At 44.5% G+C, this 17,904-nt stretch overlaps 1 protein-coding gene and 1 non-coding gene across 2 annotated transcripts; one reads left to right on the forward strand and one right to left on the reverse strand.

The window, feature by feature from the left end:
- Positions 1-1,280: 1,280 nt before the first annotated feature.
- LOC144070421 (NADH-ubiquinone oxidoreductase chain 6-like) lies at positions 1,281-10,292 on the reverse strand. Its single transcript, XM_077594944.1, is given in 1 exon segment — positions 1,281-10,292. A coding segment is annotated over 1 exon segment (522 nt). The 5' UTR covers positions 10,097-10,292; the 3' UTR covers positions 1,281-9,574.
- Positions 10,293-12,772: 2,480 nt separating this feature from the next.
- LOC144070431 (18S ribosomal RNA) lies at positions 12,773-13,716 on the forward strand. The gene has a single exon (XR_013299287.1). It is a non-coding gene; the product is annotated as an 18S ribosomal RNA (ribosomal RNA).
- Positions 13,717-17,904: the final 4,188 nt, after the last annotated feature.

Genomic DNA, 17,904 nt, shown 5'->3' on the forward strand with positions numbered 1-17,904 from the left:
TCGCTCAGTAGAAGCAACTACTAAGTACTTCCTGACGCAGGCAACCGCCGCCGCTATAATCTTGTTTGCCTGCTCTACTAACGCATGAATAACAGGACAATGGACTATTAACCAAATGTACCACCCCCTCCCTCTCACAATCATCATCTTGGCTGTTGCCTTTAAAATCGGATTGGCCCCCTTACACACTTGACTCCCTGAAGTCCTACAAGGGCTAGACCTAAGTACTGGAATAATCCTGTCCACCTGACAAAAACTCGCACCTTTCGCCCTTATTTCACAACTCCCCCCTCAAGTAATACCAGTCTTAACAGGGCTGGCTGTCTTATCAACTCTAGTGGGAGGGTGAGGGGGTCTAAACCAAACCCAACTACGCAAAATTCTTGCATACTCCTCCATCGCACACTTAGGCTGAATCACCCTTATTCTCCAATACTCCCAAACCCTAGCACTATTTGCCCTGATCACTTACATCTTTATAACCATTTCTGCCTTTGAACTCTTCAAAGTTAATAACTCCACATCTATTATTATATTAACAATCTCGTGGACAAAGTCCCCCGCATTAACTGCACTTACTCCTTTAATTATACTATCTTTGGCAGGGCTGCCCCCCATGACAGGGTTTGGTCCTAAATGATTAATTCTACAAGAACTCACTAAACAACAGCTAATCCCCATGGCAACACTAATAGCCCTCTCTGCTCTTTTAAGTCTTTTCTTCTACCTACGTGTTGCTCACTCCGTCTCACTCACCATGCACCCCAATAATATCATAGCTATATCAAAATGACCAAAAATTAAGGTTCGCATACCATTTACTTCAACCATAGCAATATCACTCTCCCTGTTGATACTCCCCCTCCTCCCAACCATCCTAACGTGACTAAACTAAGAGACTTAGGTTTAACTAGACCAAGGGCCTTCAAAGCCCTAAGCAGGGGTGAAAGACCCTTAGACTCTGTAAGACTTGCGAGAAATTAACTCACATCTCCTGTATGCAAAACAGATACTTTAATTAAGCTAAAGCCTTACTAGAAGGGAAGGCCTCGATCCTACAAAGTTTTAGTTAACAGCTAAACGCCCAAACCAGCGAGCATCCTTCTACCCCTCCCCCGCCTTTTCAAGGCTTAGAAGGCGGGGGAGGAGACCCCAGCGAAAGTTATTTCGCTCTTTAAGATTTGCAATCTTACGTGCAGAACACTTTGGGGCCTGGTAAGAAGGGGGCTCAAACCCCTGTGCATGGGATTACAATCCACCGCCTGCTCGGCCATCTTACCTGTGGCAATCACTCGATGATTCTTCTCAACAAACCATAAAGATATCGGCACCCTTTATTTAATTTTTGGTGCCTGAGCCGGAATGGTGGGCACTGCACTAAGCCTTCTCATCCGCGCGGAACTAAGTCAACCCGGGGCACTATTAGGGGATGATCAGATTTACAATGTGATCGTCACAGCTCATGCGTTCGTAATAATCTTTTTTATAGTAATACCAATTATAATCGGGGGCTTTGGCAACTGACTTATTCCTTTAATGATTGGGGCGCCTGATATGGCTTTCCCCCGTATGAACAACATAAGCTTCTGACTTCTACCCCCCTCATTCCTCCTGCTTTTAGCCTCATCTGGCGTAGAAGCAGGTGCTGGCACGGGGTGAACCGTTTACCCCCCTTTATCAAGCAATCTGGCTCATGCGGGAGCCTCCGTAGACCTAACAATTTTTTCCCTGCACCTGGCCGGTGTTTCATCTATCTTAGGCGCTATTAATTTTATCACCACAATTATTAACATAAAACCCCCTTCAACCTCACAATACCAAACACCCCTCTTCGTCTGAGCTGTACTAATCACAGCAGTTTTACTTCTCTTATCACTACCTGTCCTAGCAGCCGGTATCACTATACTCCTCACCGACCGTAACTTAAACACAACTTTCTTCGACCCTGCTGGAGGAGGAGACCCGATCCTTTATCAACACCTGTTCTGGTTCTTCGGGCACCCTGAAGTGTACATCCTAATCTTACCAGGCTTTGGGATGATCTCCCACATCGTCGCATACTACGCAGGTAAAAAAGAACCTTTCGGCTACATGGGCATAGTATGAGCAATAATAGCTATTGGCCTACTAGGATTTATCGTGTGGGCCCACCATATGTTCACAGTGGGAATGGATGTTGACACCCGCGCTTATTTCACCTCCGCAACAATAATTATCGCGATCCCCACTGGTGTAAAAGTGTTCAGCTGACTGGCCACTCTGCACGGGGGCGCTATTAAATGAGAAACCCCTCTCTTATGAGCCCTAGGGTTTATTTTCCTTTTTACAGTCGGGGGTTTAACAGGCATTGTACTAGCTAATTCTTCGCTTGACATTGTTCTTCATGACACCTATTATGTCGTAGCCCACTTCCACTATGTCTTGTCAATAGGAGCTGTATTTGCTATCATAGCAGGGTTTGTGCACTGATTCCCGCTATTCTCTGGCTATACTTTACATAGTACATGAACCAAAATCCACTTCGTAGTAATATTCGCAGGTGTAAATCTCACTTTCTTTCCTCAACACTTCTTAGGGCTTGCAGGAATACCTCGTCGATACTCCGACTACCCTGATGCCTACACCCTGTGGAACACAGTCTCGTCAATCGGTTCCCTTATCTCACTAATTGCAGTTATTATGTTCCTGTTCATCCTTTGAGAAGCATTTGCAACTAAACGAGAAATCCTCTCAGTAGAACTAGCCTCTATTAATGTAGAATGATCAAACGGCTGCCCACCACCTTACCACACATTTGAAGAGCCTGCTTATGTCAAAGTTCACTCAAATAAACCAGAAAGGAGGGAGTCGAACCCCCATGTGGCAGTTTCAAGCCGCCCGCATAACCACTCTGCCACTTTCTTAATGAGATGTTAGTAAAACATTACATTGCCTTGTCAAGACAAAATTGTGAGTTAAACCCTCGCACATCTTATTTATGGCCCACCCCTCTCAACTAGGTTTTCAAGACGCAGCCTCACCTGTTATAGAAGAATTACTCCATTTCCACGACCACGCCTTAATAATTGTCTTTCTTATCAGCACCCTCGTACTTTACATTATTGTTGCTATAATCACCACAAAGTTAACAAACAAATTTCTACTAGACTCCCAAGAAATTGAAATTATTTGAACAGTCCTTCCAGCAGTCATCCTTATCTTAATCGCATTACCCTCCTTACGCATTCTTTACTTAATAGATGAGATTAACGACCCACACCTGACAATTAAAGCGGTCGGCCACCAATGGTACTGAAGTTACGAATACACAGATTATGAAAACTTAAGCTTTGATTCATACATAGTACCTACCCGAGACCTCTCCCCCGGACAATTCCGGCTACTGGAAGCAGACCATCGTATAGTAATCCCTGTTGAATCCCCCATCCGAGTCCTAGTAACCGCAGAAGACGTACTTCACTCTTGAGCAGTGCCCTCTTTAGGTGTAAAAATGGACGCCGTACCAGGACGACTAAACCAAACAGCATTTATCACCTCCCGACCAGGAGTGTTTTACGGACAGTGTTCAGAAATCTGCGGTGCCAACCATAGTTTCATGCCCATCGTAGTAGAGGCTGTCCCCCTCCAATATTTTGAAAACTGATCCTCTCTTATACTTGAAGACGCCTCGCTAAGAAGCTAAATAGGGACTAGCATTAGCCTTTTAAGCTAAAGACTGGTGGCCCCCAACCACCCCTAGCGATATGCCTCAACTAAACCCCGGTCCTTGACTTATAATCCTTATCTTTTCTTGATTAGTTTTTTCAGCTGTAATTCCCCCTAAAATTATATCACACTTGTTCCCTAATGAGCCTAACCCAATAAATAACGAGGCCTCTAAAACAACTCCTTGGACCTGACGATGGCAGTAAGCTTTTTCGACCAATTCCTCAGCCCTGTCTTTTTGGGGACACCCTTAATTGTACTTGCTCAAATCCTCCCCTGGACCCTTTATCCTTCCGCCCCCTCCCGTTGACTCAACAATCGTCTGACCACCCTTCAAGGCTGGTTCATTAACCGCTTTACCCAACAACTCCTTCTACCCATCAACCCTGGAGGGCATAAATGGGCTTTAATATTCTCATCTTTAATAATCTTACTAGTTACAATTAATATGCTAGGACTGCTCCCATACACCTTTACCCCTACTACACAACTATCATTAAATATAGGCCTTGCTGTTCCCCTGTGAATAGCAACGGTAATTATTGGAATGCGTAACCAACCAACCCACTCATTAGGCCATCTTCTTCCTGAAGGGTCCCCCATTCTTCTGATCCCGGTACTAATTATCATTGAAACTATCAGTTTACTTATTCGACCTCTAGCCCTCGGAGTCCGACTTACCGCTAACCTAACTGCCGGACACCTTTTAATTCAACTAATCGCCACCGCAGGCTTCGTAGTGTTACCCTTAATACCCGTAGTAGCAATCTTAACTTACACTGTTCTTTTCCTTTTGACCTTGCTTGAAGTAGCAGTTGCTATAATCCAGGCATATGTGTTTGTCCTACTACTAAGCCTCTACTTACAAGAAAACGTTTAATGACCCACCAAGCACACGCATACCACATAGTAGACCCCAGCCCATGGCCTTTAACAGGCGCAATCGGAGCCCTCCTAATAACATCAGGTCTTGCAATCTGATTCCATTTTAACTCTACAGTCCTTATATCCTTAGGCCTCCTAATTCTTCTCCTTACCATACTTCAATGGTGGCGAGATATTATCCGGGAGGGAACTTTTCAAGGCCATCACACCCCTCCAGTACAAAAAGGCCTACGTTACGGCATAATCCTGTTTATCACCTCTGAAGTATTCTTCTTCCTAGGCTTCTTCTGAGCTTTCTACCACTCAAGCCTCGCTCCCACCCCTGAACTTGGGGGTTGTTGACCCCCCTCAGGTATTCTAACCTTAGATCCATTTGAGGTCCCACTACTAAACACAGCCGTTCTTCTAGCCTCGGGAGTAACTGTTACCTGAGCCCACCATAGTATTATAGAAGGTCAACGAAAACAAGCTAATCAATCCTTAACTTTAACCATTCTCCTGGGCTTTTACTTCACACTACTCCAAGCCCTAGAATACTACGAAGCCCCTTTCACGATTGCAGACGGCGTGTACGGCTCAACATTCTTCGTAGCCACAGGATTCCACGGCCTACATGTAATCATCGGCTCAACATTCCTCGCCATTTGCCTCATCCGTCAAGTCCAATTCCATTTCACATCTGAGCACCACTTCGGCTTTGAAGCCGCAGCTTGATACTGACATTTTGTGGACGTAGTGTGATTGTTCTTATATGTATCTATCTATTGATGAGGATCTTAATCTTTTTAGTATTAAACAGTATCAGTGACTTCCAATCACCCGGTCTTGGTTAGACCCCAAGAAAAGATAATGAACCTAATCCTTACAATTCTCTTAATTACAGGCTTACTCTCCACCATCCTAGCCTTAGTCTCTTTTTGACTCCCTCAAATAACCCCTGACTCAGACAAACTTTCCCCTTACGAATGCGGGTTTGATCCGTTAGGGTCAGCCCGACTGCCCTTTTCACTCCGATTCTTTTTAATCGCAATCCTATTCCTCTTGTTCGACTTAGAAATCGCCCTTCTCCTCCCCCTCCCTTGGGGGCTTCAAATAATATCCCCGTTACAGACTTTCTACTGAGCTACTGCAGTTCTGATCCTTTTAACCCTGGGCCTTGTGTACGAATGAACACAAGGGGGCCTAGAATGAGCTGAATAAGACGTTAGTTTAAAGAAAACATTTGATTTCGGCTCAAAAACCTGTGGTTAAACCCCACAACCTCTTTATGACCCCCGTTCATTTTGCTTCTTCCTCCGCTTTTATCCTAGGACTTATAGGGCTTGCACTCCACCGCTCACACCTTCTCTCAGCTCTACTCTGTTTAGAGGGAATGATACTATCTCTGTACATCACCCTTTCTTTATGAGCTCTGGAGTTTGGGTCAATTAATTTCTGCCCCTCCCCCATAATCTTACTGGCTTTTTCAGCATGTGAAGCAAGCACCGGATTAGCCCTCCTAGTAGCCACATCCCGAACCCACGGATCTGATCGCATACAATCACTTAACATATTACAATGCTAAAAATCCTACTACCAACGATTATGCTCACCCCTGCAGTATGGTTAACTAAACCAAAATGAGTGTGACCTTTAACCCTTACTAATAGCCTTATAATTGCTTTCGCAAGCCTTCACTGAATTATGTGAACAGCAGAAACTGGATGGTCCTCACTTAACACCTCCTTAGGCACAGACCCCTTATCGACCCCCTTATTAATTCTTTCATGCTGGTTACTACCCCTCATACTCTTGGCTAGCCAAAACCACTTAACCTTGTCCACACCAAACCAACAACGATTGTACATCACCCTTCTTATCTCACTGCAAATCTTTCTAATCGCAGCTTTTAGTGCCACAGAGTTAATTATGTTCTATGTTATGTTTGAAGCTACCTTAATCCCCACGCTTCTTATTATCACCCGCTGGGGTAATCAAGCTGAGCGACTAAACGCAGGAATTTACTTCCTTTTTTACACTCTCGCAGGGTCTCTGCCTCTACTAGTAGCTCTCCTTGTCCTACAAAATAAGGTAGGAACTTTATCCGTCATTATTTTACAACACTCAGACCAATTAATAACAACCTCCTACGCAAGCAAAATCTGGTGAGCTGCCTGCCTAACCGCATTCCTGGTAAAAATGCCTCTGTACGGATTACACCTGTGACTTCCCAAAGCCCACGTAGAAGCACCAATCGCCGGCTCAATGGTCTTAGCCGCAGTACTTCTAAAGCTAGGGGGATACGGGATAATCCGCCTTCTAGCTGTGCTGGAACCTTTAACAAAACAACTAAGCTACCCATTTCTTATTCTTGCCTTATGGGGCGTTGTAATAACAAGCTCCATCTGCTTACGACAAACAGACTTAAAGTCTCTCATCGCTTACTCCTCAGTAAGCCACATAGGACTTGTAACAGCAGCAATTCTAATCCAAACGCCTTGAGGACTAACAGGGGCCACTGTTCTTATAATTGCCCACGGCTTAACCTCTTCCGCTCTCTTCTGCCTAGCTAATATAAACTATGAACGAACCCACAGCCGAACTATGATTCTCGCCCGAGGATTACAAGTCGCACTGCCATTAATAGCAACCTGGTGGTTCATTACCACTTTGGCTAATTTAGCTCTGCCTCCCCTACCCAATCTCATAGGGGAACTAATCATCATCTCATCACTCTACAACTGATCCCCCTTAACCATCACACTCACAGCAACAGGAGTTTTAATGACCGCGGCATATTCCTTGTATCTGTATATTACAACTCAACGAGGCCCACTAACCCACCATCTAGCCCAACTTCAACCTTCACATACCCGAGAACACTTAGTAATAGCACTTCATCTTCTACCCTTATTAATGATTATTTTTAAACCAGAGATTATCTGAGCTTGAACATTCTGCAGGTATAGTTTAACTAAAAACGTCAGATTGTGATTCTAAAGACAAGAGTTAAAATCTCTTTACCCGCCGAGAGGGGTCAGACTACAACGTAAAACTGCTAACTTTCGCCTCCTTGGTTCAATTCCAGGGCCCTTTCAACGCTCCTGAAGGATAACAGCTCATCCGTTGGTCTTAGAAACCAAAAACCCTTGGTGCAAATCCAAGCAGAAGCTATGCACCTTAACACTTTGGCTACAACTTCAGCCTTACTAATTATTTTTGCCCTGCTAATCACCCCCGTAATAACTTCATTAACCCCTAAAACATTACACGCCTCTTGACCTTTAACGGACGTAAAGGCTGCTGTAAAACTAGCATTCATCGTAAGCCTCCTCCCATTATTTATTTTTCTAAACGACGGGGTAGAAACTATTCTTACCACATTCTCTTGAATGAACATCTCAACATTCGACCTAAACCTAAGCTTTAAATTTGACCTTTACTCCATTATCTTTACCCCTGTCGCACTCTATGTTACGTGGTCTATTCTAGAGTTCGCCTCCTGATATATGCACTCAGACCCCCAAATACCCCGATTTTTCAAATACTTGCTGATATTCCTAATCGCAATAGTAATCCTAGTGACAGCTAACAATATATTTCAGCTGTTTATCGGCTGGGAGGGGGTCGGCATTATGTCTTTCCTCTTGATCGGGTGGTGATTCGGCCGGGCCGACGCAAATAATGCAGCTTTACAAGCAGTCCTGTACAACCGGGTTGGAGACGTCGGGCTAATCCTAGCCATGGCATGAATTGCCTTCAATCTTAACTCCTGGGAAATACAACAAATGTTTACCCTAGCTAAAGATAAAGACATAACCGTTCCCCTCATCGGTTTAATCGTAGCAGCAACCGGAAAATCAGCACAATTCGGACTTCACCCATGACTTCCGTCAGCTATAGAAGGACCAACCCCTGTCTCCGCATTACTCCACTCAAGCACCATAGTTGTTGCAGGAATTTTCTTGCTAATCCGAATCAGCCCCATAATGGAGAATAACCAATTGGCCCTAACAACCTGCCTATGTCTAGGAGCCTTAACCACCCTATTTACAGCAATCTGTGCCTTAACACAAAATGATATCAAAAAAATCATTGCTTTCTCAACCTCCAGTCAACTAGGCCTAATAATAGTAACAATCGGGCTTAACCAGCCCCAATTAGCCTTCCTTCATATCTGCACACATGCTTTTTTCAAAGCAATATTGTTCTTATGCTCTGGCTCAATTATCCATAGTTTAAACGACGAACAAGATATCCGCAAAATAGGCGGACTACACCACCTAGCCCCGTTTACATCATCTTCAGTAACTCTAGGCAGCCTCGCACTAACAGGCACTCCTTTTTTAGCCGGGTTCTTCTCCAAAGACGCTATTATTGAGGCTATGAACACCTCCTACCTAAACGCCTGAGCCCTAACACTTACAATTATCGCCACTTCATTCACAGCAGTCTACAGCCTTCGGGTCGTCTTCTTCGTAGTTATGGGTCACCCACGCTTCAACGCACTTTCGCCCATTAATGAAAACTCAACAAAACTAATAAACCCTATTAAACGTCTAGCCTGAGGAAGTATCGTAGCAGGGCTTATTATCGCATCAAACATAACCCCCTTAAAATCCCCAGTTATAACCATACCCATTTTATTAAAACTCGCCGCCCTAACAGTCACCATTGTGGGCCTTCTTACAGCACTAGAACTAGCCTTAATCACCACTAAACAATTAACCTACACCCCTAAAATCGCCCCCTTCACCTTCTCCACTATGCTAGGCTTTTTCCCATCCATTACTCACCGCCTCTCAACTGTTACGCCCCTCTCAGCCGGCCAACAAATCGCATCACAAAACATTGATCTTAGCTGGATAGAAAAAATTGGGCCAAAAGCCGTCGCCACAATAAACAACCCCCTAATCACCACTTCAAGTAACGCCCAAAAAGGCGCTATTAAAACCTTTTTAGGCCTTTATGTCTTAACCCTTATATTAGCCTCTTCAACCCTTGTCTAAACAACACGTAAAGCCCCTCGACCAAGCCCGCGAGTCAGCTCCAACACCACAAACAAAGTTAAAAGTAATACCCACGCCCCAATAATAAGTATAGCCCCTCCGGGGCCATACATTACACCCACCCCCAACATATCCCCCCGAAAAACAGAAAATTCGTATAACTCATCTGAGGGAACTCAAGAATATTTAGACCACTTATCAGCAAATAAACCTATCACGAAAACCACCCCTAAAGAGTAGCCGCACGAATAAAAAACAACCGACTCACTAACCCAGCTCTCAGGGTACGGCTCGGCAGCCAAGGCTGCTGAGTATGCAAAAACTACAAGCATGCCACCTAAATAAATTAAGAATAAGATTAAGGATAGAAACGGCCCCCCATGACTAATCATCATTCCACAGCCTACCCCTGACACAATAACTAACCCCAACGCAGCAAAATAAGGGGACGGGTTTGATGCCACAGCAATAACCCCCACAACCAACCCAATAAGCAAAAACAGCATAAAATAAATCATAATTCTTACTAGGATTTTAACCAAGACCAATGATATGAAAAACCACCGTTGTAACTCAACTATAAGAACATTAATGACAAACCTTAGCAGGACTCACCCTGCACTAAAAATCGCTAACAATACCTAAACTGACCCCCCCCCTTTTTTTACTCATATAGACTCTAGCAAGGAAAAAGGGGGGGGGAAGAGTGTCGGGGGGGGGGGGGGGGGGGGGGGGGGGGGGGGGGGGGGGGGGGGGGGGGGAGGGGGGGGGGTAATATTAACTATGCCCCCCTTTTTTTCGCCCAAGAACTGAATAAACAAAAACAATGTGCGATAGCATAACAACTCTTGTTAAAATTCGAGCCAGTGGTAATGATATAAACCCCGTCCCCCCATATAAACCTACTCTAGCAACATTAATGGCAAACCTTCGCAAAACTCACCCCTTACTAAAAATCGCTAACAACGCCTTAGTTGATTTACCAGCCCCCTCTAATATCTCAATTTGATGAAATTTCGGGTCATTACTAGGCTTATGTTTAGGCACACAAATCTTAACAGGCTTGTTTTTAGCCATACATTACACTTCTGACATCGCTACAGCCTTCTCATCAGTAGCCCACATCTGCCGCGACGTAAACTACGGGTGACTAATCCGTAATATACACGCAAACGGAGCATCTTTCTTTTTCATCTGTATCTACCTTCACATCGCCCGAGGACTTTACTACGGCTCCTTCTTATTTAAAGAAACTTGGAATGTGGGGGTCATCCTACTCATTCTGGTCATGGCCACCGCATTTGTGGGCTACGTCCTACCATGAGGACAAATATCATTTTGAGGCGCTACGGTCATCACTAACCTTATGTCAGCAGCACCCTACATCGGCAACGACCTAGTTCAATGGTTGTGGGGAGGCTTCTCAGTGGACAACGCCACATTAACACGCTTCTTCGCTTTCCACTTTCTGCTACCTTTTATTGTAGCAGCAGCCACAGTTGTGCACCTCCTATTCTTACACGAAACAGGCTCTAACAACCCCGCTGGCCTCAACTCGGACGCAGATAAAGTCTCATTCCACCCCTACTTCTCTTATAAAGATCTCCTGGGCTTCGCTGCACTACTAATCGCTTTAACACTCCTAGCCCTATTCGCACCAAACCTTTTGGGGGACCCTGATAACTTCACCCCCGCTAACCCCCTGGTCACCCCTCCCCACATCAAACCAGAGTGGTACTTTTTATTCGCTTACGCCATTCTACGGTCAATCCCTAACAAATTAGGGGGAGTACTAGCCCTGCTCTCATCTATCCTAGTCCTGGTCGTTGTCCCGATCCTCCACACATCAAAACAACGAGGCCTGATATTCCGCCCTCTGGGTCAATTTATCTTTTGGACCTTGATTGCCGACATACTAATTCTTACATGAATTGGAGGTATGCCAGTAGAACCCCCCTATATTCTCATCGGACAAGCAGCTTCCATTATTTATTTTACAATCTTCCTGGTCCTTATCCCGTCAGCCGGATGAACAGAGAACAAAATGTTAAAATGAGCCTGCACTAGTAGCTCAGTATAGAGCGCCGGTCTTGTAAACCGGAGGCCGGAGGTTAAAATCCTCCCTCCTGCTCAGAAGAGGGAGACTCAAACTCCCGCCGCCGGCCCCCAAAGCCGCAGTTCTTGCACTAAACTATCTTCTGCAGTGCATATATGGTATATGCATATTATGCTTTTAATAAATTATGTGTGGTTATTTAGGACTAACATGTATTATCACCACAATCTTATATTAAGCACAGAACACAACATAATTACTAAGGTAGATTAAAAACACATCAATAAGTAGAGTTAACGAATATTCAGACCAGGCGAAATTTAAGACCTAACTCAAACCTCATAGGTTAAGTTATACCAGGACCCAACTAATAGACAAATACACAATTTTAATGTAGTAAGAGCCTACCAACAAGTCCATTCCTTAAGGCCAACGGTTCTTGATGGTCAGGAACACTGATCGAAGGGTGGTTACCCGGGGGGTGAGTTATTCCTGGCATCTCCTCCTACTTCAGGTCCATGAATTGATTAATACTCACACTTTCATCGACGCTTACATCCGCTAATGGTGTACCACAATTGACTCGTTACCCACCTAGCCGGGCGTTCTCTCCACGGGGGCCTGGGGTCTCCTTTTTTTTTTTCCTTTCACCTTGCATTTCAGAGTGCGCACGGTATTAGCTGACAAGGGTGTACATTTTTCTTGTCTACGTATATCGTATGTAAAGTTGGAAAGACATTCCACATGAATCGCATTGATCTATTCCTAGAGCATAAGGTACAGTATCCCGTTTTATTCAAACGAAGATTTTCTAAGATCACCCCTTTCCCATAGTTTTTGAGGGTCAAACCCCCCTTACCCCCCTTACTCCTGGGATGACTAATACTCCTGCAAACCCCCCGGAAACAGGCACATCAAGGCGTAAGTTACCCTAAAAATAGGGTTACCCGGTTATTTGGAAACAAACACATTTAATAAAATATTATGCAAAATGATTTTTTTTTCCATATTTTAGTATTCACAAAATAAAAAATCAAAAACTACACAAATCAAAAATATTATAGTATTGCATTTGTAGCTTAACTCTAAAGCATGACACTGAAGATGTCAAAATGGGCCCTAGAAATCTCCAAAGGCATAAAGGTTTGGTCCTAACTTTTCTGTCTCCTATAACTATACTTACACATGCAAGTATCCGCGCCCCCGTGAGAATGCCCGCCGATCTCTTGTGAGACCGCGGAGCCGGTATCAGGCACACTTCGATAGCCCATGACACCTTGCTCAGCCACCCCCTTAAGGGATTTCAGCAGTGATAAACATTAAGCCATAAGTGAAAACTTGACTTAGTTAAAGTTAAGAGGGCCGGTAAAACTCGTGCCAGCCACCGCGGTTATACGAGAGGCCCGAGCCGACAGGACCCGGCATAAAGAGTGGTTAAGACCCCCCCCCTTTTTTTTAAAGCTAAACACCCTCCCAGCTCTTATACGCGCCCGAGGGAAGGAAGACCTAGTACGAAAGTGGCTTTAAATACCTGAACCCACGAAAGCTAAGGAACAAACTGGGATTAGATACCCCATTATGCATAGCCGTAAACATTGATTCACCACTTATTAATTATCCGCCTGGGAACTACTAGCGTAAGCTTAAAACCCAAAGGACTTGGCGGTGCCTTAGACCCACCTAGAGGAGCCTGTTCTATAACTGATACCCCCCGCTTAACCTCACCCCTTTTTGCCATCCCCGCCTATATACCGCCGTCGTCAGCTCACCCTTTGAAGGATGTCTAGTGAGCAAGATTGGTACAACCTAAAACGTCAGGTCGAGGTGTAGTGTATAAAGGGGGAAGTAATGGGCTACATTCGCTTAACACCGAATACGGAAGATTGATTGAAACAACACTCCAAAGGAGGATTTAGCAGTAAGATGGAACTAGAGAGTCCAACTGAAACTGGCCCTGAGGCGCGCACACACCGCCCGTCACTCTCCCCCAATACAAAACTAAGTTAAATAAAACAATAAATAAACAAAGGGGAGGCAAGTCGTAACATGGTAAGTGTACCGGAAGGTGCACTTGGAACACAGAGTATAGCTAAATTAGTAAAGCATCTCACTTACACCGAGAAGTCGCCCATGCAAATTGGACTACCCTGAACCGTAAAACTAGCCCCACTTTTCTAAAACCAAAATAACTATATTTATAACCCCAAAGACCCCCCTTTATCCCCCCTCTAAACAAACCATTTTTCCAACTTAGTATGGGAGACAGAAAAGAAAATAAGGAGCTATAACAAAAGTACCGTAAGGGAAGGATGAAAGAGAAATGAAAAACTCAATAAGAAATAAAAAGCAGAGATTGATCCTCGTACCTTTTGCATCATGATTTAACAAGAATTAAGCAAGCAAAGAGAACTTAAGTTTGCCCTCCCGAAACTAAGTGAGCTACTCCGGGTCAGCCGTAAGAGCCAACCCTTGTCTGTGGCAAAAGACTGGGACGAACTCCGAGTAGAAGTGAAAGACTTATCGAACTTAGTTATAGCTGGTTGCCTGAGAAACGAATTTTAGTTCCCCCTAATTAATTTACCGCGCATCAACTTAGTAAAACACAGTAAGAACAGCAAAATAATTAGACTCATTCAAGAGGGGTACAGCCCTTTTGAAATAAGACACAACTTTTTAAGCAGGGTAAAGATCATAAAACTAAAGGGCTATACCCTAGTGGGCCTAAAAGCAGCCACCTATAAAGAAAGCGTTAAAGCTCAAGCATCTATAGACCCCCTTAGATTAGGATAATTAAACTAACCCCGCTAAACATATCAAGCCGCCCCTCCTCCAAGGAAGAGATTATGTTAATATGAGTAACAAGAGAGCCAGCCTCTCTCTAAGCACAAGTATAATTCGGAACGAACCCCTCACCGAAAAACAACGGACCCAATTCCAGAGGGCACTGTAAACAACAAACCAAGAAACCCCTACAATAAACCCCCGTTAACCCTACACTGGAGTGCTACCAAAGAAAGATATAAAGAGGAAGAAGGAACTCGGCAAAAATAAGAAGCCTCGCCTGTTTACCAAAAACATCGCCTCTTGCAAACTAAGAATAAGAGGTCCTGCCTGCCCTGTGACCCTGTGTTTAACGGCCGCGGTATTTTGACCGTGCGAAGGTAGCGTAATCACTTGTCTTTTAAATGAAGACCTGTATGAATGGCAAGACGAGGGCTTGACTGTCTCCTTCCTTTTATCAGTGAAATTGATCCCCCCGTGCAGAAGCGGGGCTAAAACCATAAGACGAGAAGACCCTATGGAGCTTTAAATACTTAAGCAATCCTTTGTTTAAACCCCGCTAATACCGGAGTAAACAATAAGGTAATTACTTAACTATTTTTGGTTGGGGCGACCGCGGGGAAAAAAGAAACCCCCGTAAAGATAGAGGTGAAACCTTAAAACTACGAACCACTGTTCTATGTAACAAAATCTTTGACCTATGATCCGGCAAAGCCGATCAACGGACCGAGTTACCCTAGGGATAACAGCGCAATCCCCTTTAAGAGTCCCTATCGACAAGGGGGTTTACGACCTCGATGTTGGATCAGGACATCCTAACGGTGTAGCCGCTGTTAAGGGTTCGTTTGTTCAACGATTAAAGTCCTACGTGATCTGAGTTCAGACCGGAGTAATCCAGGTCAGTTTCTATCTATGCAGCAGTCTACTCTAGTACGAAAGGACCGAGAAGAAAAGGCCCCTATTTAAAACACGCCTTACCCCTACTTAATGAAACCAACTAAAATCAAGCAAGAGGAGGCAGCCATCACCTGGAGAACTCAGTACGTTAAGGTGGCAGAGTAAGGCCATTGCTAAAGCTCTAAGCTCTTTCAACAGGGGTTCAAATCCCCTCCTTAACTATGATCAACTACTTAATCATCTATATTATCAACCCCTTAGCCTATATTGTCCCCGTTCTATTAGCAGTTGCCTTTCTAACCCTTATTGAACGCAAAGTCTTGGGGTACATACAATTCCGCAAAGGCCCAAACATTGTAGGACCCTACGGCCTCCTGCAACCCATCGCCGACGGGGTAAAACTCTTCATCAAAGAACCTGTACGACCCTCGACAGCCTCCCCCCTCTTATTCCTTACTGCTCCCGTATTAGCCCTTACCCTAGCACTAACTCTTTGAGCCCCTATACCTATGCCTCACCCTGTAACCAATGTTAACCTTACTATCTTATTCATCCTGGCTTTATCGAGCTTAGCAGTGTACTCAATTCTCGGGTCAGGGTGAGCCTCCAACTCAAAATACGCCCTAATCGGAGCATTGCGGGCCGTCGCACAAACAATCTCTTACGAGGTAAGTCTAGGGCTAATCCTTCTGTCCCTAATTGTACTATCCGGGGACTTCACCCTACAGGCATTCGGGGTTACACAAGAGACCATATGACTCGCTCTCCCCGCTTGACCCTTAGCAGCTATATGGTACATCTCAACCCTAGCAGAAACAAACCGGGCCCCCTTTGATCTCACAGAGGGTGAGTCAGAACTGGTCTCTGGGTTTAATGTCGAATACGCAGCAGGACCATTTGCCTTATTTTTCTTAGCAGAGTACGCCAATATTCTTCTAATAAACACACTCTCCGCTGCCTTATTTTTAGGAGCATCCAACATACCCCTTCTCCCAGAATTAACCACCATCAACCTTATAATTAAAGCAACATTGCTCTCAGTTGTCTTTCTATGAGTGCGAGCTTCATACCCCCGCTTCCGCTACGATCAATTAATACACCTTATTTGAAAAAACTTCCTTCCCATGACCCTCGCTATAGTAATTTGACACCTTTCCCTGCCAATCTCTATAGCAGGACTACCTCCCCAGTTTTAAGGGGTTGTGCCTGAATAAAGGACCACTTTGATAGAGTGTACAATGGGGGTTAAAATCCCCCCAACTCCTAGGAAGTAGGGAATCGAACCCTTCTGAAGAGATCAAAACTCTTAGTGCCTCCACTACACCACTTCCTAGTAAAGTAAGCTAAAAAAGCTTTTGGGCCCATACCCCAAAAATGCAGGTTAAACCCCTTCCTTTACTAATGAACCCCACCGTGTTCACAATCCTCATCTTCAGCTTAGGTGTGGGCACGGCCCTTACATTCATAAGCTCCCACTGATTCATCGCATGGATGGGTCTAGAAATCAGCACATTAGCTATTATCCCGGTAATAGCCCAACACCGCCACCCTCGCTCAGTAGAAGCAACTACTAAGTACTTCCTGACGCAGGCAACCGCCGCCGCTATAATCTTGTTTGCCTGCTCTACTAACGCATGAATAACAGGACAATGGACTATTAACCAAATGTACCACCCCCTCCCTCTCACAATCATCATCTTGGCTGTTGCCTTTAAAATCGGATTGGCCCCCTTACACACTTGACTCCCTGAAGTCCTACAAGGGCTAGACCTAAGTACTGGAATAATCCTGTCCACCTGACAAAAACTCGCACCTTTCGCCCTTATTTCACAACTCCCCCCTCAAGTAATACCAGTCTTAACAGGGCTGGCTGTCTTATCAACTCTAGTGGGAGGGTGAGGGGGTCTAAACCAAACCCAACTACGCAAAATTCTTGCATACTCCTCCATCGCACACTTAGGCTGAATCACCCTTATTCTCCAATACTCCCAAACCCTAGCACTATTTGCCCTGATCACTTACATCTTTATAACCATTTCTGCCTTTGAACTCTTCAAAGTTAATAACTCCACATCTATTATTATATTAACAATCTCGTGGACAAAGTCCCCCGCATTAACTGCACTTACTCCTTTAATTATACTATCTTTGGCAGGGCTGCCCCCCATGACAGGGTTTGGTCCTAAATGATTAATTCTACAAGAACTCACTAAACAACAGCTAATCCCCATGGCAACACTAATAGCCCTCTCTGCTCTTTTAAGTCTTTTCTTCTACCTACGTGTTGCTCACTCCGTCTCACTCACCATGCACCCCAATAATATCATAGCTATATCAAAATGACCAAAAATTAAGGTTCGCATACCATTTACTTCAACCATAGCAATATCACTCTCCCTGTTGATACTCCCCCTCCTCCCAACCATCCTAACGTGACTAAACTAAGAGACTTAGGTTTAACTAGACCAAGGGCCTTCAAAGCCCTAAGCAGGGGTGAAAGACCCTTAGACTCTGTAAGACTTGCGAGAAATTAACTCACATCTCCTGTATGCAAAACAGATACTTTAATTAAGCTAAAGCCTTACTAGAAGG

This window comes from Stigmatopora argus, unplaced genomic scaffold (assembly GCF_051989625.1).
Source record: "Stigmatopora argus isolate UIUO_Sarg unplaced genomic scaffold, RoL_Sarg_1.0 HiC_scaffold_72, whole genome shotgun sequence".
NCBI lineage: Eukaryota > Metazoa > Chordata > Actinopteri > Syngnathiformes > Syngnathidae > Stigmatopora > Stigmatopora argus.